Here is a 22,721-nt window from a genome sequence, read left to right as displayed (position 1 = left end):
TTATTAAGATACATTCCTATACAAATACTTCATTTGTTTCTCAAAAATAATTTCCTGATGTTGGATTGAAGCATGAATAGCTGAACATACAATATGTTCAGTCATTGTTGTCTACAGGCACTAATGACCATGCAGTTTGAAGAAGGAATTTTTCATGAAATAGTATCTGGTTTCTGATAAGGAAGACATTGGCTAATTTATTCATAATGTGATGGCTCTTCATTTATTACTTTTATTATCATATATTGTTATTTCATCTGAATATTCATGCTTCCAGATTTCCTTCGTATTTTGAACTTTTAAATTTATTTGCACTATGACAGACTATAGAATTTCATAGTGTTTTGCATATAACAAATGACAAATGCTTTATAATTGATTATTTAATGAAATAAATTAGTTATCTATTTATTTATATATCTGTTTTAACCTTTATGGTAAAATTAGAACACAATTCTAGAGATTAGTACATTGAGTAGCATGCTTGAAAACATTTGGCATATTTAAGAAGATTAAATCACACAGGGTCTATTATTAGATAACCATCTTCCAAATGGTGAATGCTTTATAAAAATAGAGGCTTAAGCTTGTTAGCCTGAACAGCATAAAAGTTTATTTCAGGTCTTGGTTTCATACACTGGGAAGAACTACTGGGATCAGTAAAAAGTCAGAATAAGCCTACTGAAAAAACAAACATACAAAAAACAGGACCAATGGCAGCATTCAGACTCAAAAGCCTTAAGAATTTACTGAGTTAAGGGGACGGCCTGTAGAGTTCATATGGACTCATGTTTCAATTCTGGCTCTCAGACAGGCAAATTAAAGTTTGAGTCTAAGTTTTTCTCATATGTAAAATGCATAGAATAATGCCTCCCTCATAGAAGAATGTTGAGAAGAATGAAATAACATATGAAAAGTACTTGCTACTTACAAAGACCAGTCAATAACTGGGATTATTATCATTGTAAGGATTTCTTCCTAAGGCTGTCTATTACTTGGAACCCAGAAATATGTGCTTTTCAAAAGTATTTCTGTGGCTGGAATGTACTGATATGCATTATAATTGAAAATCGATATTTTTCATTGGAATCCTATGGCAATATAGTTTAATGTAGCAGCAGCATAATGGTAGTAGTAAAATAAGAATAGTAATTATTGTCTAACAGCGTACATAAAAACAATTTAGACACCATGACTTTAGTTCTAAAATGTCCTCTTTTACTTAAAATTGCACGTTTGTCATTTTGTATACTGACTTTCTCTGAAATAGGTGTATTTAAATTGTTCCCTGTTAGATGCCAGATATAATTATATAAAAGAGGGGGTGAGTGAGATATGACATAACTAATATCCACTCAGATACTTCTTTAGTATGTTCAGTTAAGCTTCCTCATCAAGGCTGACCTTCATTTAGTGTCAAAAACCATTGTTACCATTAGCCCTGTACTTCTGAGACAAGGATTACTGAATGCTTAAAATGGTCTATGACCAAAAGTTTTAAAGTTCTCATCTGACTAGATTTCTAGATTATTCAGTATATATAGACATTAAAGAATATACATATTAGAGGGGGAATACTTTATCTCCACTGCTGATTTCTTTGAGAAATAATTTTTCTAAGTATATTCCTAACTTTCTTTTTGTCCCTCTATTCACTCTGCCCAGAGTAGTGGAGGACTGATTCATTTGATTGGTAAATTTGGGAAGGCTCTGCCTTGCCCTTCTTCCTTTTGGGAATAAGCTACCTGCATGGAGCAAACTACCTCTGGTACTTTTCCAGGAGCAGATTCTTCCTTCCCTTTAGAAAAAGGGACTGTCCTGGTTCAATGTTGCCTACATCTGGATATGTTCACCAATCCTGGGGGATTTGTGAGCAAGCCCCATTTGGCTCTCATCTTAAACTATATTCTCCAACTTGTCTTTTATAAAAAATAAGTGATATTTTTGATCTCTATAAGCTACTCTTTGTTTTATTTTCAGTTTGCTAAGAACATGGTCAGGGAAGAGGGAAGACATTTTACTTTTTCATATACTCCTTGTATCTGAAAGTTGGTATCCTTTCCTGAATTCTCTATCATCAAAAAGCTTTGAGCCTATAGTAAACAAAATCCCCAGATCCAATAAATTCTATCATGATCAGCTTTCAGAGCCCCCAATCAAGCCCCGGTGTGCTTCTCCCATGGAAGGTATTGAAGCTACTTTTGTGCAATTTCAGAAAGAAGTTCAAAAACAAAAACAAAAACAAGAAAACATCTTAGGTTATCATTTGGATCTTTCTAAGTTTACTGCTGATCTTCATGTTGCACACCGAGGAAAAAGCGTTAATTCTTTTACTGGGAAAAGGTGAACAAACTCTTCAGTGTAAGAATATAGTCAGAACTTCAAAGCTCATTTGATTTGTGACCAACTCCTGAAGAAATATACTCTTAGACAAACCATTATGATAGACAGGTAGATAACACATCATTATGTGCATATGATGTTTCTAAGTACACTTACCTCTGCTGTGTGCTTTGCCACATGCCCCACGATGACAATGACCTTCCCTTTGAAGCTCTGGAGCACAGCAGTGAAAGGGCCCTGGGTAAGCTCTCCTTCGGTAGTGAAGGCAGCACTAAATGGAATGTTGATGCTTCCTGAAATATGACCCCGAATAAAACTGAGAAGATTAAGGAAAAATTATTTGTGTGTAGACTTGAGTGTGTGAGGGAAACTCACAGAGGGAATCGATTCACAGAAGATAGTACATTAAAATCAAATACAAACAGAAACCAGATTTAAAAATTCCCTGAGCAGGGAAAACTAGTTTAGTCATACAAGCAAAGTTTAGTTTGGCTTATTTTGCAAGACAAGTGAAGCTAACTTAACCTTGGTCACTTCTTATGCCTCTGAAAATCATAAACAAAACTTAAATTGTTGCCCCAAATTGATATGAGGTAATCCCTAACCAATTCCCTTTAAGAAAATTCTAAAATTTTCAGAAAATAAAAAATATAAATAAACTGAAAAATAAAGTCACTGCCTCCACATTGTATAAGCTGCTTTATAACAATATACCCTTGAGCCTCACTCCATATTTTTGTTTGAGTGCTCCTGATTTGTAGACTCTTTTTTGGTATGTGCACAATAAGCTTTTACTAATTACTATTTCAGTGATTCATTAGTTTTACTTCTGGTTTTTTTTTTTTTTCTTCCCCTGACGGTTCTTAACATCTTGAATGCTCACGTGAGTATTTTATCTAAATGAAGTAAGGTACCGCTAAGGAAAAAAAAAGTTAAATATGAAAATGGAATGGAAAAAAGAAAGGAAGATGAGTGGAAAATTTAGAGAAGACTTTCCTGAGGGGCGCCTGGGTGGCTCAGTTGGTCAAGCATCTGACTTCGGCTCAGGTCATGATCTCTGGGTCCTGGGATTGAGCCCCGCATTGGGCTCCCCACTCAAGGGGAAACCCTGCTTCTCCCTCTCCCTCCCCCTGCTTGTGCTCTCTCTCTCTGTCAAATAAATAAATCTTTTTTTTTTTTTAAAAGATTTTCCTGATTAAATGAAGTATTGCAAAAGTGATCAGGATGCAGCAAATCAATGGCAATCCCATGGGTTGCACAATATTCATTGCTTTCAGTTCATTATTATAACCATGATTATTTTACAGCTCTGAAAGTAATATAGTCAATCAGAAGTTCTCAGATCTAACTTGATACTGCAAAACCTATCTACTTTGGGCAAGTGACTGCTAAGCAGGACTCTCTTTAGAGTTGTTAGGTCATTAGCATTGATTGGAAACCCTTTTGTTCTTGGCTATTTCTCAAGTGAACTTAGTTGACATTTCCATTCTTTCCAATTTCATGTTCTCTAAGGGGGTAATGTGTTATTATATATGCACTTTAGAAGAGTTCATATGGTTTGAGTATTTTAATTTTGGAATTAAAAGCATATATTAATTTAAAATATTTAGTAATATCATATGATCTTAAAGTAAAAAAAAAAATATATATATGCCCCCAACTAAGGCATAGTATATTTCAAGAAGTGGTAGATGATAAAACCAGAGAGGTAGATTAAATAATTATTATGAACTTAGTCTTCTAACTATTCTCAAGGTATTTAAATTTGTTTGAAATGTGAGATCCCATTTAATGTTATTATTTATTATCTGTCAGTAATATCTGTTCCTGTCAATAAATGTTATGATGTTTAACACATTGTGCTTCCTGTACTCTCCAAATTTGCCACAGAAATTTTAAAAATAAAGGCCCATATATCTTAAAAAAAAATATACACCCCCCCAAATAATTTAAAAGTACAATTAAAAAGATAATTCTTCATATAGAGTCTATAGAGGAAGATGTTCTTTTTTTTAAGATTTTTATTTATTTTAGAGAGATTGAGAGAGAGAGAGAGAGAGCATGCACACAAGTAGGGGGGAGAGGCAGAGGCAGAGGGAGAAGTAGGCTCCCCGCTGAGCAGGGAGCCCGATGTGGGGCTCTTTCCCAGGACCCTGAGATCATGACCTGAACCGAAGGCACTTAACCAACTGAGCCACCCACGTATCTGAGGAAGATATTCTTAAATGTTGCTATTAATCAAATAACTCTTCAAATAAACATAAAACAACTGTGAAAACTGTTCTGAAAGAGATGGATAGGATACTCTGATAGGATATATCAACTTGGGGAGGACAGGGAAGGTTTTCACTGAGAAAGCAAGTGATAGCTGAGTTAAAATTGGAAGAATTAATAAAACTTAATTAGGCAAAGGGATGGAATGGAGGTGGGTTGGATAAACATTTCAGGCAGAATGTTAGGCTTATAGAGGGGAGGCACATGGCTCACAAGGAGAAATAAAGGAAGGCCAGTGTCAGCAGAATTTAGAGAGCAAAGTATAGCATGAGATAAGATGAGCTTGGAAATGAATACAGAGGCCAGACAAAGCAAGGCCTTGTAGGTCATGTTGATAGTATTAGTCTTTATCCTAGAACAATAAAAATCAGAAAGTATTTTAAGCAGAGAAGTAACAAATCACATTTGTACTTTGGCAACAATGTAAAGAAAGGCTAGAAGGAGAGTGAATGTGAAGACTAGTTTATAAGAAGTCCAGGCAATCTGTCTTCCCTCCCTTAACAATCACTGCTTGATGACCATGGAAGGGATATTTATGTGTCCAATAGAGGCATTTCCCCTAGACGTCTTTTAAAAAATGGAAGAGTCATAGTTTTAAACAGTTATGCCACAAGCAACTAATATTCCCTCCTCCCAAAACTCATTAGTCATCACTATAGAACGGGAAAAATTATAATTATTTATTGACATGACAGTTTCTCAATTACCCCAGTTTGTAGTTTCGTCTTTAGAATTTTACTTCTCTTTTTCTGTTTCTCTGCCTGTCTCTTTCTCTCTCATTAATGGTGAGAGGAGAAATTGAGGCTCCTACTCTCAAGAATGATGGTGAAGATTGACCACATATCTTACATTTGAAATTTTCTAGTCAGTTGCTGCTTCATCATTTTTTCTTCAAAGAAAAGCATTTGGCATTAATAATGCAGGAAAGAACTACAAGTTTTGAAAAATAAAAAGAGAGGTAAAGTAAACATTAGCGTCCCAGTGTACATTGTTTAGTTAGAGTCTTCTAGAATGGACAAAGAATTTATGATCATGGGCAGATCACCCCTGGATTTCATCAGCACTAGTTTCTCAAACATTTAAAATTATTCATTATTCTCAACTGCAGTTTTCATGAACAGTCAGGGCTTTGTTCTCAGCATATAATTACTCTGATAGTACTTTTATCTTCAGTTAGGACATACCTTAAAATGAAAAATTTGGATACCACAAACTAAAGAATCTAACAACTCAAATATTCTGATAGTACTTTTATCTTCAGTTAGGACATACCTTAAAATGAAAAATTTGGATACCACAAACTAAGAACCTAACAACTCAAATATTCTCAGCAAATGATTCTACATCTGCCAGGCTGAATCAGTTGCCAGAGTTCCGGTGTTTATCAAACAGCCCTTATCAACTGTGAACATATTTTCTTTCCAGTGCTTTTACAGTAGCAAAAACAATACAAATCTATCCTAGAAATATTTAGGTTGTTTGCCCACCTCCCACTTTCTTGTTTTAGAGAGTCTCAACTACTGTTCCCAAGAAAGGGTGAGCCTAGATTGTCATGTTTGTATCAGATGATCCTTCCACAATCATGCCTGACAGGATAGTAGGGAAGGGAAGGGTGAAAGTGGATATCTGATGCAGGCTGAGCCAATCAGATTCTCTTCCTTGAAAATCAGAAATAAAAGATAAAAGACAATGCTTAGACTGTGTTAAGCTTTATAATGTAAGTTACATTTGAGTGTCTGTTATACAAAATTTGTTGTTACATATTAGAAAATTGGTGACTCTAAAAATAATCTTTATTTTACAAGATAAAGTCTATAAATATTTGGCTTTAAAAAGTACTCATTTGTACCCAAATACCCAATATCTAAAATCTGTATCTAAATTATAGAGGAGCATCTAGATGATTTTGTGAACTCAGTATCACCAATTTCTTATGTGCTTTTAAAGATTTCAGTCCAAATTGCTTTTTAGTCACAGATGTAAGTCATAAACTTGTTACTATCCTAGAATTTTCTGTTGGTTGTGCTTTATAGTTTGATTTAAAAAAATCTATATTAAATGTTCAAATGCTTGACAAAATATGATGGCAGCAGAGACTTTTTTGGAAGAAGAAAATTATAATACAAAATACAAAAACTATTCCAAACCCTTTTTAGGCTATCTTAACATTTTGAAAGATAAGGCACAACAGAAGTAAAACTTTAAACCACACTTCCCCTATTCTTAGTTTTGTTCAATCAAAAAGTCCTGGAAAACATTTAAAAGCACTCATCCAAGAACTTGCTTGTCATAAAACTTCTAGTGCAAGTAAGATTAGGTAAGCATGAATGCTTGTAGGGTGGTCAAACCTCTAAATATCTATCCTTAATTACATTACTGGCAAATAGCAGAGAATGAGATTGGCCTAGTTATATATTAATACATTTACCATGAACATGGTTGAACAATGAAGACAATTTCGATTTAAGGATCTCGCTTCCTTGGTAATTAAGTTCCTCTATCTACATTAGAAATTCTCATGTGAAACAGACATCATATGATGAAGCAGAACTCCCTTATACAATTTCTTAAACATGTGAGAACTACCATATTATATTGTAAAGGTAGATAGTAGAATACTGTTTTTACTTTCTGAGTCCTCCATAATCATAATAAAATATTAGGTATCTGAAAATGGAGTGAAGAACAGATTTCTGTATATTTTGTGTTAATTGGACAGAATAAAAGTGAGATAGAAGGCAGTTTCTGACATATAGTGACTCTAACTCTCAAAGTTGACTCTGATTAGTCATGGGCAAAATATGGCAAGGAGAGCAAAATGATAGAGAATACACGTCTGAGATAAGCACTTTCTCCATGCTCCAAGAACTAGAGTTTTATTTCATTGTACTGCAGTGGATGACAAGTATGTATAGGTTCTTAATATAAGGCAGTATTAGAGATGAGCATGCAACAAGACATATTTTAGGATTGTGAGTGTCACTTCACGGCTTCCCTCATATTCTAGAAAAAAATCTGGATCCTTTGCATTTGCCTTTTGTATTTAAAAAAGCCACTGTTTGTCAGCATGAACATAGATATGGGGTAAACAATACCCACATCTAAAGAGGTTCTGTAGTGAGTACACTACCCAACAGCCAGACACTCTGCTATTCTAGAAACTAAGACCTTAAAAGGTTTCAGCTTCATAGTAATTAGTTCAGAATCTAGTTAGGCAATAGAAGCCAAAGTATTTATGTGGTAATTAGCTCCAATCATATATACATCTTTATAGCATAACAATGTCCATCACAATTTTCAGATCGGTTTTGGCAAAAGTGGCAATGGCACTCATAAACAGTAACTTTTTAACCTTTCAGTGTTCATAAAACATTTTTACTATTATGATTTTTGACGACATACTTGAAAGATTTAAAAGATAAAGGACATGATTAAAGAAATCATCAGTAATTACAATGAAACCTCTACTATGGAACAACAGTAGCTATAAAAACAGTTATTATAGTAGTCACCTAGTCAGGTATTTGAATCAAGTGGTTTACTACACTGATTGCATTCTGTGATATATTCTAGTAAACATGATTTTTCATTGGCAACTGGTGACCTTACCCTATCTTGCAGTATGCTGTTCCTTTCCCCAAAAACAGCATTCAGCTCAACATTCCATTTGGTAGGCATTACCAAAAAGCATTCAAATGTGTGCTTATAACAAAAATAAATTTTCACATTAAACAAAATGTGGTAATCCAATGTACAAATAGGTCAGAACAAATACTTTAAAATGTCTGTGACAAAAGAGTTGGATTGTTAGAACAGTATTAACAGATAAAGATGACATGCATCATCTTCTAGGTTTCTAAGATATGAACACCTTCCTATATTTATAAGTCAGTCTATATCACAAATATTGCAAGTAGATGCACCATACATCAATCAAGCAGATAGAAGAATATCCTTCTAAAAATAATATGGTATATTAAATAGGTTCATAGTCTAGAAAGATTGTTTACTTCATAAAAGGATTTAATAATTGCTTTAAAATATCTAACAGCTCAAAATTTAACACAGAAACAATCTCATATTTTTCTAAACCCTAAAAGAGCACAGCATTTTTGCTGGGTACCACACTTAATGACTTCATACCTCTATATACAAAGCACACCAGGATTTCATCAAACCACTCTGTTGGCTTGTTTGGTTGCCATGTTAACTAATTATAATTAGTGTTATAGAGTCCAAAGTAAAGGCTATACCTTTAGTATATCAATAGCCAAAAGTGAATATAGAATTAAGCCCATAGTTTCCTCATATATAGTGTAACTAAATAGCATTGATCAATATAAAATTATATCTTTAGAGATCACCATTTCTCCTTGCTAAATCTGTTGCTGCTTTCTATGAATGGCATCACCATCCACCAAATCAGTTTAAATCTCATCAGTGGCAACATCCAACATTCTAGAGCTCTAATAAATCCCATCCTCCTATCTATTAGATTCCCATAACCATTTGCCTATTTCAGACACTTATTCCCTTGAGTGCAGACTATTGTCGTAGCTTTTTGTTTTCTTCAATTCTTATCTTTTCTCTTGGAAATCCATTATATTCACAATATTGTTAGATTAAAATTTTAAAAACAAAGTTCTGATTATCACAACCTTGTTGAGAAAACTTTCACAGGACATAGGACAAAGCCCAAATTTCTCAGTTGAGCCCTCATGAATAAGAACTAACTACTTCACTTCCAACCAAACCAAATCACATACTGTTTCCAGTATATGTCCTGTCTAGCTTCTGCAGCTTTCTCTACCTAAAAGCCTTTTCTCCATTTTTTTGAGGGTTCAAACCTTATCCATCCTTCAGGTGTTTCCTCCATGAAAATTTTCCTTCCCACAGTATCTGTACATCTCTCATGACAGCAGTTTGATCTTGTATAAAACATACTAATGCTAACGTACTTGACTTCCATTAAGACTTTAAACAATTTATAGGATCTGTATTTATCTCATCTATGGAACTCTTATAATGCTTTAATACAGTGCTTAGAATACATGTTATATATTTACTGAGTAAATGAATTTCAGAACTGTGTCAAACCTAGAATAACTTGTGTCAGCATCAAATCTCCTGGCCTTCCTAGCTAGTGGCACCACCATCTATTAATACTTGCAGTTGCCATGATACAGAATTATCTTTTTTAATACATAGTTAAGAGAAAAGGGAAAAGAACAGCAACAAAACACATTTCTCTGGATTTTCTCCAGCATGGGTATTGACCCAAAGGGTTCACTAAAAATGATTTATTTTAGGACAAAGTTAAAGATCCCACCCTTTGTGATTGCAAATATGGAGAAATATTTATGCACATCAAATATCTGGGTGATCCCATCCTTCTGGCCTTGCCTGCACCATTACCTCTGCTCTTATCTTCTTCCACACTGCATAAATCCCTACAAAATACAAATGCAAGCATGCTACTTATCTGATTAAAATTCTTTAATACTTTCTCATAGTCTTTGGAATAAAACCCAAATTTCTTAGCATGTTACATTCTCCATGAAGCTGCCTTTGCCTACTGTAGTGTCATTTTCTACCCTCATGCATTCTAGCCACGCATATCCAGAGTACCTGTAATTTCCTGAATGTGTCCTTCTCATCCTCTCTGTGCACTCATACAGTATGTTTGGGTTTTTTTTTTTTTTTTTTTCAGTCTAAAATGTCCTTTTCCTCTTCATTCCTGGGGTAACTTCTATTTCTCTTTCAAGACCCATCTCCGGTATCACCTGGTTTGGGTGACCATCCTTATATTCCCTTGGTCTCCTGGGTGTGCCTCAAACATAGACCATTTCATACTGTATTGTAATTATCTATTTAATGTGTCTCTCTTAGCCATAAGACTGTGAACTCCTGGTCAGCAAGCATTCTGACTTAACTCTATTTCCCCATTGCCTGGCAAAATAGGTCATCAATCAGGATTGACTGGCTGATTGAATGAGACTACATGGCACTCAGGAACTGGGGCTATGGATGGGTCTCAGAACAAATGGGAGCTCTTCAACAGGTAATGTACCTTACACAACTCACTATTGATCCAGACAGTGTAGACATTCCAGCAGTGGCTACCATTTTGTCCCATATTATGCAAGGTCTATTCAGATAGGGGAATACAACTAGCTAGAAATTTTAATTCAGGTAGCTTGAACCTAGACCCAAATGGAATGAAAAAAATCTTACTAAACCTCCTTAATATCTATTCTGCTCCGAACACAAGTATCTCTAAATTATTCTGAAGAAATTTTTAGAAACTAATTCTTCAGGACACAGAGACAAGAGCAATACTAGCATTGACTAAGGATGAATAATGTGGTATAATAATAAAAACAACTGAGTTTATGTGTTTTTCAAATTAAAAAAATTAGGCCTGAGGTCTTTCCTATAGCTTCTGATACTAAAAAAAAGTAAGTGCTTTACAAATAAAGCTGAAAAAACAAGGATATGAGAATAATATTCCTTCAAAGTATTTCTGTTTACAGATAATATCAGTTGGTCCCACATTTACATGACTAAGACCTCTTAATATGAACTCTAGAAATATGAAACTCTATTTAGAAGTATTAAAGAAAACAACAGTTCGGCTTGTGTATTATCTTTGAAGTTATTAACATTACTTATAAAATTTATGCCACTATATGAGAAACACTTTCTATTGCCTCTTTAAAATATGCAATTATTGGGGTTGCTCAGCGCCTCACAGGGCAACTCGTGATGGTCGTCATGCGGCTGAACCTGAGTCCGGTGAGGCCGCGTGCAAGGAAGGCCCGGACGCAAGGAGGGCATTAAAGGACTAGAGGAAGCGAATTTCCGCCGAGCAAGGCAGGTTGCCGAGCCCCGAGCCCTGCGGTTCTCAAGACCCTGGTGCCCCTGGCTGTTCTGTGAACATTGATGATGTTCCTTGATTCAAGCCAGCACATGTGTGATTATTTGGATTATTTGGATTGTGACTTTTGGTGTTGTGGCTGTGGACTTCACCTTGGAAGAGTGGACCTTCTGGACTCCTCTTAGAGAAACTTATATAAAGATGCAGTACTGGGGAACTATAAGAACCTGAGCACAATGGGTTATTCACTCTCTACACCCAGTCTGATCTCATGGTTGGAACAAAAAGAGTGAGGACAGTAGAGAGAGGTAGTCTTCAAGGCTCCACACCCACATGGAACCCAAGGCGGGGCTTGAATTCTATCCTGAGATCAATACCTAGGCTGAGATCAAGAGTCAGAGGCTTGACCTACTGAGCCACCCAGGTGCCCCTGTGTTTATTATTCTTTTCCTACCTCAAATCAAATGCATAGCCCAGGGGCGCCTGGGTGGCACGGTTGGTTCAGCTTGGGATTCTTGGTTTCTGCTCAGGTTGTGATCTCAGGGTGGTGAGATTGAACCCTGCATCAGGCTCTGCGGTTAGTGTGGAGTCAGCTTGAGATTCTCTCTCTCTCTCTCTCTCTGCCCCTCTTGCTCATGCTCTCTGAAATGCATAAATAAATCTTTTTAAAAATGCATAACCCATTTTTCAGACTTTCTTCTATTATGTAAGCATTTGAAGCTTTGGCTATCTCTGTACTGCTAGAGCTGAATCTCTAACAAAGTTTGGATAATTAGTAATTTTGTTAATTTTCAATAATAAATATTTAATTTACACTGCAGTGTGTAGTTTGACATCGATTGTTTCAAATGTGTTTATATATTTCTACCATATGTTGTATTTTTAATGCTTTTGTTATTGATTGTAACCAAGCTTCATTGTCTTTATAGAATTGTATTAATTTTTTGAAATGTTTGGATATGCTTTTTAGCCCTGTATATGGTCAATTTTTAGAAGTGTTTTATGCAAGCCTGAAAAGAATGTTTGCAGCCAGCAGTGCTCTGTGTCACTGGGTCCAGCTCATCAACTGTTTTGCTCAAGACTTTGTGGTTATTGAATGTTCCTCTAGTCTGTTAGAGAGTAGTGTATAAAAAATGTTCCACTCTAATGGTAGCTTTTAGAATTCACTTTTTTTTTTTTTTGGTTCATTTTTGTTTTCTATTTTTGAAAACTGTGTTATATTAGCTGCATACCATTTTGGAATTGCTGTAGTTTTTTGGTGAATTAACTTTTAAGTATTGTGAGTAACCTTTATCTCTATAAATGCTAATTTCATTAAAATCTCTTTTGTCAAAAAAATATGCAGTTACTGTTTGCTCTGAAATCCCTGTTATGTATTAGAACAAAGTAACTGACCTGAACCTTTGCCTAGATTAACATTTCATGTTTCTTTCTTATAAAAATAAAATATGATTTCAACAGAAACTTAGCTGTTTAGCTTCTCTGACATAAGCTGTTCAGCTCTAATATTAAGAATTTAGATTAGATTATCTCTAGGTTTCCTCCTTATTTGAAAGTTGGGATTATGTCTTAATTGTCAAGTGGGTAAAGTCTGTCTTCATGTTCTCCAGCTTTCCTTTTCTGTATTCCTTACTTGTACTACTGGGCCCCATTGAAGTTAGAGTTAGTTCCCTCAGACTGTTGATATGCTTTTCCTTACCTACTATCACAAAAATTGATAATAGATTAAAATAGTATCTCTTGCAGGGTATTTATATTTTAACAGGGAATACTTATAAGCTAAATGACTAAAGTTTTAGCAGAATTTCAGGTAATGGGCTTCAGGGTACAGTATCCCAAAATATGGCATCTTGGTATACTGAATAGTTTAAGCTGAAGGAATTTGAGAAATGGCATGAGCAGAAGAGACTTTCTGACCTTTCCCTGAATCAAGACATAAAACTCTCAACTGAGGGATGCCTTCCCTATACTCAGAGGATGGGGATATCCTTATCTCTGAGGCAGAGGGACACTAAAAGGAATCTGAACAAACAGGCCTTGCTAAGTTTCCTTTAGCTTAACTAAATTTAACTCATACCCACTTTTTCCTATCATATGTTCTTGTCACTGTCTACTCTTCGTCAAGCCTAGAATAAAAACTCTCAGGTTTAACCACTTCTTCAGATCTTCATTTTCTTATGAAGGCTCCCATATCATGTAAAACTTACATTAAATAAATTTGTATGCTTCTCTCTTGTTAATTTGTCTTCTCTTACAGAAGCCCAGCCAAGAACTTAGAAGGGTAGAGGAAAAAGAAACTTTTCCTCCCTTACACACATAGGAGGGTTCTAGGGGGTGATAAGGCTAACTCTTAAATTCATTGGTAGACAGTAACTTAATTTGCTGAAGGATAACTGCCCCCTCCCTTTCATAAACAATCATTTCAATTATTTTACATAGGTAAACAAAATGAGATAAAACTTAATGTTAGATTCTTAATCTCCTGAAAGAACAAATTACGAAAAAAATTTCACCTATATGAAGATATAAGAATTGTGTTAGCCAAATTTTCCTATCTAAATGATCTTATTATAAAAGCAAAATAGAGGATAAAAGCTATATAAGAGACTATAAATAATTTGAAAAATATTATAAATGACCTTCAAAAATAACTTACTTTTCTTGGGAGAAGGAAAAGGTGTTAGAGTTTTTTTGATTTTTTTTGTTTTTCTCTCTACTGTATAGGACTACATTTTGTTGGCAAGAGAAAGTTATTTTAAAAGTATACTAGTATTAAATATTTATTAATTTATTAAACAGAGATAAAGTCACATAAATCTGAGTTTAATTGCAAAGATTTACCTTAGTCAGAATTAAAAACTACTCTACAAAAATAATTCCCTTAAAAAAATATTATAAGGAATTTAATAGGCTTTCATTTGTTAAGTTTTAAAACACCAGAATCTAGTGATAATTTTTTGGAAAAATTAATAGAAGACTATTATTTTAGAGAGCAAGAGAGGGAGGGGGAGAGAGCAAGAGAGCAAGCACACATGAGTGGGGGTTAGGGCAGAGGGAGAGACCCTCAAGCAGACTTCCTGATGAGCATGGAGCCCTCTGGGGGGCTTGATCTCACAACCCGTGAGATCATGACCTGAGCCAAAATCAAGAGTCAGATGCTTGAACTATTGAGCCACCTAGGCACCCCAACAGAAGAATATTTTTAAGAGATTAAATTAGTCATTTAGTAGAAAAAAGCCTTTCTAAAATGCTTCCCTCAAAGTGTTCTAACTTCGCTTTCCAATATTTAAAATAGTTCAGTTTTGTCAAATGGGATTTATTCAGGGAATGCAAGTGTCATTCAATACTCGCAAATCAATCAACATGATACACTACATCAATAAAACAAAGGATAAAAATCATATGATCATCTCAGCAGACGTAGAAAAAGAATTTGACAAAATTCAACACCCATTCATGATTAAAAACTCTCAACAAAGTGGGTTTGGAGGGAACATACCTCAATATAACAAAGGCCATTTATGAAAAACCCACAGCTAACATCATACTCAATGTTGAAAAACTAAGAGCTTTTCCTCTAAGATCAGGAACAAGACAAGGATGTCCACTCTCACCACTTTTATTAAACACAGTATTGGAAGTCTTAGCCACAGCAATTAGATAAGAAAAATAAATAAGAGGCATCCATATTGGTAAAGAAGTTAAACGGTAACTATTTGTGGATGATGTAATACCATACATAGAAAATCCTAAAGACTCCACCAAACACTTACTAGAAATAATAAATGAATTCAGTAAAGTTGTAGGACATAAAATTAATACTGAGAAATAAGTAGCATTTCTATACACAATTAACAAAATAGGAGAAAGAGAAATTAAGAAAACAACCTCATTTATAATTGCACCAACCCCCCCCACAAAAACCCTAGGAATAAACTTAAAGAGGTGAAGGACCTGTACTGTACTTTTTTGAAGACTATAAAACATTGATGAAAGAAACTGAAGATGATGCAAACAAATGGAAAGACATTCCATGCTCATGGATTGGAAGGATTAATATTGTTAAAACGTCCATACTACCCAACACAATTTAAAGATTCAATGTAATCCCTATCAAAATACCAATAGCATTATTTCACAAAACTAGAACAAATAATACTAAAATTTGTATGGGACCACAAAAGAACCTGAATAGCCAAAGCAATCCTGAGAAAGAAGAACAAAGCTGGAGGTATCACAATCTCAGATTTTAAGATATACCACGAAGTTGTAGTAATCAAAACAGTGTGGCATTGGCACATAAATAGACACATAGATCAATGGAGCAAAACGGAGAGCCCAGAAATAAACCCCCACTTATATGGTCAGTTTATCTATGACAAGGAGGCAAGAATATACAAGAGAAATACAGGCTTCCAATTATGGAATGAATACATCATAGCCAAGTTGGCACATAAAATTAACTGTCATATGATGCTTGATAAATTATTGAATAGTTGACTGATTCATTAAAAAAAGGGTTCAACTGGCAAAAAAAAAAAAAGTTGTTTTCCTTGAATATGTGGCTGCGTCTATATAAAGACAAATATTGGCAGATTTGTTTATTAGGGATTAGGTCCCCCCATATAAGGCACTGAAAGTAATAGCTCAGTTTGTGTGTAAGATTTGAAGGAATGTGTGTAGTATTTGAACACATAGTTTAGAATCAATACATGTCTCATTCAGTCATTAATTTATATTCACTCATTTGTCTCTGTGTTGTTTATGCTTAACAACCCTATGCAGGGAACAAATAGTCACTTGCATAAAATCTAGGTGCATGAAACTCAGGAACATGAGTTTGCCTCTACCAGTTGCCAGTTGTATGGCCTTGGGCAAGTTGCTTAGCCTTTTTAAGCCTCAGTTTCTTTATCAGTAAAATAGAGATATTAGCAGAATCTACATCATACAACTAGCATCATGCTTGGTACACTGGAGGAACTTAATCATAGCTGTAGATTATTGAGGATTATAGATTTTTAGGAATTAGTGATTATAGGTATCCAAGGAATTGAGGGCATGTTACTAACTCTAAAACCATACTGCAGAGACTTCTGACCATCCTATACTTTCTCTTGGCTTCAGTGATTTTATCTCCTTTGACTTAATCTCTTACACTTCTGGTGTCTTTACTGGTCCAAAATAGCCAAGCATGTTCATACACCAGGGTCACTGCCCTTGTTCTTTCTTCTGCCTAGAATGTTCTTCCTCATATCATTTGTAGCCTGCCTCTTTACATCATTTAGCTCTGCTGAAGTATCTTTTTTGAGAGGTTTTCCTTGAATACTTTATAGAACTTTATAATTCTCTTTTTCCCTGCTTTATTTTTATATATATAGCATTTATTGCTGTTTAAGATCTTACAATAGATGTATTTATCTATCTCTCCAATTAAAATGCAGTTTTCATGAGTGCAGGAAATTTGTCATTTTGTTCACCAACAAATCCTCAACCTCTGGTACACTATTGACTAGAATATATCAAGACAGCCAGTAAATATTTATTGAATGAATGAATGTTAGGTTTGATGAATGCTTCTAGCTCTAAATTCTGATTCTACTGACTTGTTCTTGCTTCTGGGTTTAAAGGAAAAAAGGTCTCAGAAGTCACTGGACATATATAGAATGTAAAAGGACTTATATATTGCCAACTCTTTATAACTTTGAAAGGTAATGGTAGGAGACTGGGTCACTGTGTCCTCCACCCTGCTGTTTTCCTTATATAAATATTTTCTGGGTACTTTCTAGGAGCCAAAACTGGTGCTGGCGTTATAAAGATTAGAAGGATATAAGCCCTATACCTACCTCCTTCTGTTATCCAGAGATTACTTCTTTGCTGATACATTCTTTGTACCACTCATTTGGCACTTAATACATCATTGTCTTTACTCTTTATTTATTTCCCACACAAAATATTTTCATGTTTTATATTCTTTATACTAAAAGCAACCTAGTGAATAAGAACTATATTTTATACCTTTTTCTTCGAAAAATTATCCACAGCACTAAAGCCAGTAATATTTTTTGGTTGCTATTAATGATGGCATCTAAGAAAATCAAACACCACATTCTAATATATTAATTTGAAGCATTAAATTTATGAATCTCTTCATTACCATGAAATACACTTTTCCCTTGCCTTTAATTCTTTGAGAATAGAATTTAAGATTAACAGAAAAAAATATTACTTATTTCCTCATAGTGTAATCAAATGGTATGCATCATTAGAGATTATAAATGGTTTTTCAGCCTTGGAAGGCCATAGGTAGGTAGTTTAGATACCTCACTGAAAAGGATTCTTATAACCCACAGCTCTTCATTCTTCACTGTGTTCTTGATACTAAAAGAGACCTAATGACACCCAATCACTCTTGGACAGTTTAGCTTGTGGTTCTTCTCAAAGCAGTGTGATTGAGACACAAATGCCAACGTTTGGTATTTAGAGGTGAGACAAAGCAGGTTATGTGATAAAATAAGAGGATACTGAAAAAAACAACAACAACAAAACTTAGGAATGTTGTGAGGATAAATAACACAACTTAAGAACACTTTGGTTTTAAAATAGGCTTTCAAAAGGGGATTTAGAAAATTTCACAAGTTGGGTCCTTTGGGAGGGTTATAAAAGGTGGGTGACTTTATTTTTCTTTCTTCATTCCCTTGGGACCACGCCCCCCAGAATGGCACAAAGCACTACTGATTCTTTTCGTTCAGCCTGTGATTGTAAAGACGAAAACAACCAACCCAGTTCTCTGCCTAGTTGCAACTATGAGCCACGTATTGTCAGATGACACAAAGGCATTCCTATGTTAGGCAACTCATCCGTACTCATCAGAGAACAATGATCAGGCTAGCTGCTCTGCTTTCTGCTGTCCTAGTTATATTTATCCTGAAGAAAACAAAGGAGAGTAGTAATTTAAAAATCAGACTATGAGGTCTGAAAAACTTCGGACTGAATGTCACTCTCATATTGTGTGTACTTTACAATTTTAAATAGATATTTAAATTATTCGAAAGGAAGTGAGTGGTGTGCATATAAGCTATTTTAATTATTTTAGAAGTAGTCTTTAAAATTAAAATAGGGTGGGGAGTCTAGGTGGCTCAGTTGGTTGAGCATCTGACTCTTGGTTTTGGCTCAGGTTGTGATCCCATGGATCCTGGGATGGAGCCCTGCCTCAGGCTCCACGCTCAGTAGGGAGTCTGCTTGGAGACTCTTTCCCTCTGCCCCTCCCTCCTCTCTCTCAAATAAATAAATAAATCTTTAAAAAAAATTAAAAGGGCACTATAATGCTACACTTCTTGATGGTTTTATGAAAGCCTATGACTAAAGGTTCAACCAAAAGAAACAAGTTATAAGGTTAAAAAATTAAATGTATTTTAAACCCTTGAAATAACATATAAGAACTTTTACAGCAGGAGTTCCTGGATCTGTCAACTGGAATTTAATGCTGCTTTTGGGAATCCACTCATCTACTCTGCTAAGGAACTTCCAGTATCCCTAAAGACCTAACAACGAGGGACATAAACATTTAGGCTCTCTCCAAACTCAGTAGTCTTTCACAAGTGAGGGAAAATAAAAAGTAGTAAGTTTTCACAAAAAAGTAGGGATGTATTATTTGAAATAGTAGGCTCCCAAATTGTATTCTTAATAATCTAAGATTCTATGGATTGCTTCAGGAGTTCAGTAAATGTACAGCTTAAATTTCATTTTAAGATTTCATTTCAAAAATTGTGATTGTAAATATGCACATGAAAACTCATATGCCAATATTAGCATATAAGAAACCACTAATCTATTAACCCTCATTTTCATAGAACTCTCATTTATAGTTAGTAAATGATATAAATATTAACTTACGAAGAAAATCGCTTAAAATTTCTTCATTTATATTTTATTAAACGAATTTCTAAGAAAGAATTTACTGTAAAGGGAGTTACCCTGTTAAAAAAATTTTGAAAATCATTTACCTATATTCTAGAGTACAGAGAATCGAGGCATGCTTCATGAGAATCTGACAGATGAAGATATAAGTAGAAAGATTAAACTGCTACTATTTTGTAACTGTTCATACTTCAATGCCAAGCAAAATCCCAAGAAGTTATGGTATATTTAATAGTAAAATTTCAGTAAAAAATACTTTAATATATTCTCTGAAGACAATATTTTGAAAATTGTAAAAAATATAAGTTCAAAGTTGAGATCTGTCACTCTCTCTTTCTAGGCTACAAAATAGACCAGTTAAATAGTCTTCATCTTTGCCAAAATTTTATCTATAGCAAGAAGGATTCGAATACCCTCAAGAATAGCAATATACACTAGAGAAACACAAAAAACAAGAAAATGTCCCAATATTCTCGTGTTATCTGGAAACCATTTTAAGGTCATGCAATGTTATATCATGCAAGTCTATTCTGGCATTTAGTTTGAGAGTTATTTAGCTATTTGAATTCAGAGGAATCCCAGATATGTTCATTGTTTTTGCCACACACCCTTAAAATGGAAAGGAAACAGTATGAGTAAGGCACTACCATCCTTTAAAACCACATATGTAAAGGATACTCTTCACTATTCCGGATGTCAACTACCAGGAGCTTTGGTTTACTGGACTTTGTCTTCTTGGTGGGTGTTTTGAAATGGCCTGTCACTGTGAGTTCACACAAGTCGATCAGGTCCTCTGCTGAAATCCGGGGTGATACTTCTGACTTTAGGTCATTTAATGGGATAGATTCTCTTGACTGAAAAAAATATACAAACAATACAAATAATGAGAATAATACAGAGAGAAAAACTATAGCCAATATAGAATATCTGTAGGCTCTTAATATCAATCATTATAGCATATAGGAGAACAGGAAACTGAATCTCACTTTAGTGGTCTACTGTTTAACTGTATTCTTTACTATTGAGGTTTACTTACTCACAGAGGAAAGCATTCTTCTTTTGGTTCACTACAAGCTCCTGGCTCAAATTTTATAGAAGGAGATGAGGCAGATTTTTCCTTATGAGAGCACTGTGTATCTTTAAAGACAGCTCCTTTAAGTACCTTTCACTTTCCTTCAAGTATAATTACTATTGTTGTGAATCACATTAATTAAAACTCTGGTAATATAAGAAATTGCATTGTAACTCAGTATACATACCAATTAAAGAACCTGGTTCTAATATACATATTAGACTTTTATAACATAATTTATGTCACATATGGATAGTTGAGCAGAAATTAGATTTTCAGAGATGAATGCAGAGCAACATAACACTTTCTTAGATAGTAAACAAAAATGACAATGTATCTTAATTGTGAAGGAGGTAAAATCAGACTCCAGACAATCAAACCAGTACTTTGGTCTATGTGACTATTATATGGTGTAAGATTGATTCAGATTAAGGGCTATTTACAACTGTTCTCCACGTTATTTAGTAGGGAGAGGGAATTTCCTCCCCCCATAAAAGGCAATGCAATACAACTCAACTCAATTCGACCTAAATTTATGGAGCACTAGTAGTCACTCCTGAAAACTAATTTAACATAACTTGAGAATTTAAGAACTTTCAAAATTCACTTGATTGAGAACATAGGGATTCAAAAGAAAAAATGTATTTATATGCTTAAGTTTTCAAAACTGAGTCTATTATCTCATTTACTTGTTTTCTCTGTTTTCACAATTCTGTTGTGGGATACCACATTTAGAATTTCCAATTTAGAATTTCTAGGCAGGAGAGAGAATAAAGCACATGGATCATTTATCAGACTTTTTAAAAAAGCTTTTATTTAAATTCCAGTTAATTAACATACAGTGTAGTATTAGTTTCAGGTGTAGAATATAGTGCTTCAACACTTCTATACAACACCCAGTGCTCATCACTACAAGTGCACTCCTTAATCCCCATCACCTATTTAACCCATCCTGTGCTCCCCCCCCAAAACCCTGCACTGTAACCATCAATTCAGACAGACTTATTTTGAAAAAAATTTGTTTTCGGTTGTAGTTTCAATGTCAGCTCTCATCCCTTGGGTTTCCCTGACTATGCCGTAAATTCTTTAGCGGTGAAGTACATTTTCTCCCACTTCATTAACTTTTAAATAGAAATGGAAATTGCTAAGCTTTGTGGGTTTATGGCTCTTAATAAAAGACAGACATTAGAAATTTTAATTTTTTAATGTAAAGAATTAAATCTACTTAAATATTCTGAAATTAAAAATGTTTCAGAAAGATAAAAGAACTTTAAAATCAGCTGGCCATACAATCAATGCTTCCATCTCCTTTTTTGTTAGATTGCAATCTCAATAAATATTTTTCCCAGGCTTCACACAAAATTGTACATTTATGAAGATAAAATAAAGAACTTTTGATTATCCTAGTTCTGCTTTTAGTCATTTAGTGATGAATGAGGCATTTCAAACAGAGGTTTCGTCTGAATGAAAGACGTGCCCTGTCTGATGAAGAAGAGAATTATTTGACCAGAGTATTCTCTATGAAGAATTGATTTAAGAAAGATCTGACCTTGGCATTGGTTCCAATCAAATGTAACATATATAAAGAGTTTCTCAAAGGAAAGAGCAATTATTACATGAAATGGTAAGAGCAGAAGAAGAGAGGAATCACTGACAAATTCATAACTTTCTGAACTTTTGTGAGTGTATATAAATGAAGAACATGATACATGCAAATTCCTCTGTGAATTAATTTTAAGAGATTAGTAAATTAGATTTAGGACAAATTATATTACTTTGCTTTATGAAGAAAATAATTATGATACTAAAAATTACAGAATCTAGTTTCTTTTTATTAAGACAATTTTATATGCAATTTTACTATCCATTGTATAATTTCCACTTAGAGGTACAAAAATAAAACTTCCTCTGTACAACTTTTGTTTCACTTAGTACTACTGACATTGGCATTTTCCTTTGTGACTGGGTTTCAAACTCATGGGACTTTGTTTATGGACAGTGGACGAGAATTTATTATTTATTTATTTATTTAAAGATTTTATTTATTTAGTTGAGAGAGAGACAGAGATAGGGAGAGAGAGCACAAGTGGGGAAGAGAGGGAGAAGCAGGCTCCCCACTGAGCAGGGAGCCAGACCCGGGGCTCGATCTCAAGATCCCGGGATCTTGACCTGAGCTGAAGGCAGATGCTTAACTGACTGAGCCATGCAGGCGCCCCAACAGTGGACAAAAAATTTAAA

General features: G+C 34.5%; 1 protein-coding gene across 2 annotated transcripts in view; it reads right to left on the bottom strand.

Annotated features, from left to right (window-relative positions):
- Positions 1 to 22,721, bottom strand: part of TBCK (TBC1 domain containing kinase) — a 235,859-nt gene that overhangs the window by 18,836 nt on the left and 194,302 nt on the right. For both annotated transcript variants that reach the window (XM_028121310.2, XM_028121311.1), the window contains exons 24-25: positions 20,090 to 20,265; positions 2,500 to 2,659 (exon numbers count right to left, since the gene is read on the bottom strand). In XM_028121310.2, coding sequence (XP_027977111.1) covers positions 2,500 to 2,659; positions 20,090 to 20,265 — 336 coding nt within the window. The remainder of the gene's footprint in view (positions 1 to 2,499; positions 2,660 to 20,089; positions 20,266 to 22,721) is intronic.

This window comes from Eumetopias jubatus, unplaced genomic scaffold (genome assembly GCF_037043125.1).
Source record: "Eumetopias jubatus isolate StellerSeaLion01/CBP00866 unplaced genomic scaffold, mEumJub1_p1.0 scaffold_2, whole genome shotgun sequence".
NCBI classification, from domain to species: Eukaryota; Metazoa; Chordata; class Mammalia; order Carnivora; family Otariidae; genus Eumetopias; species Eumetopias jubatus.
This window is presented reverse-complemented; position numbering and strand designations above follow the sequence as displayed.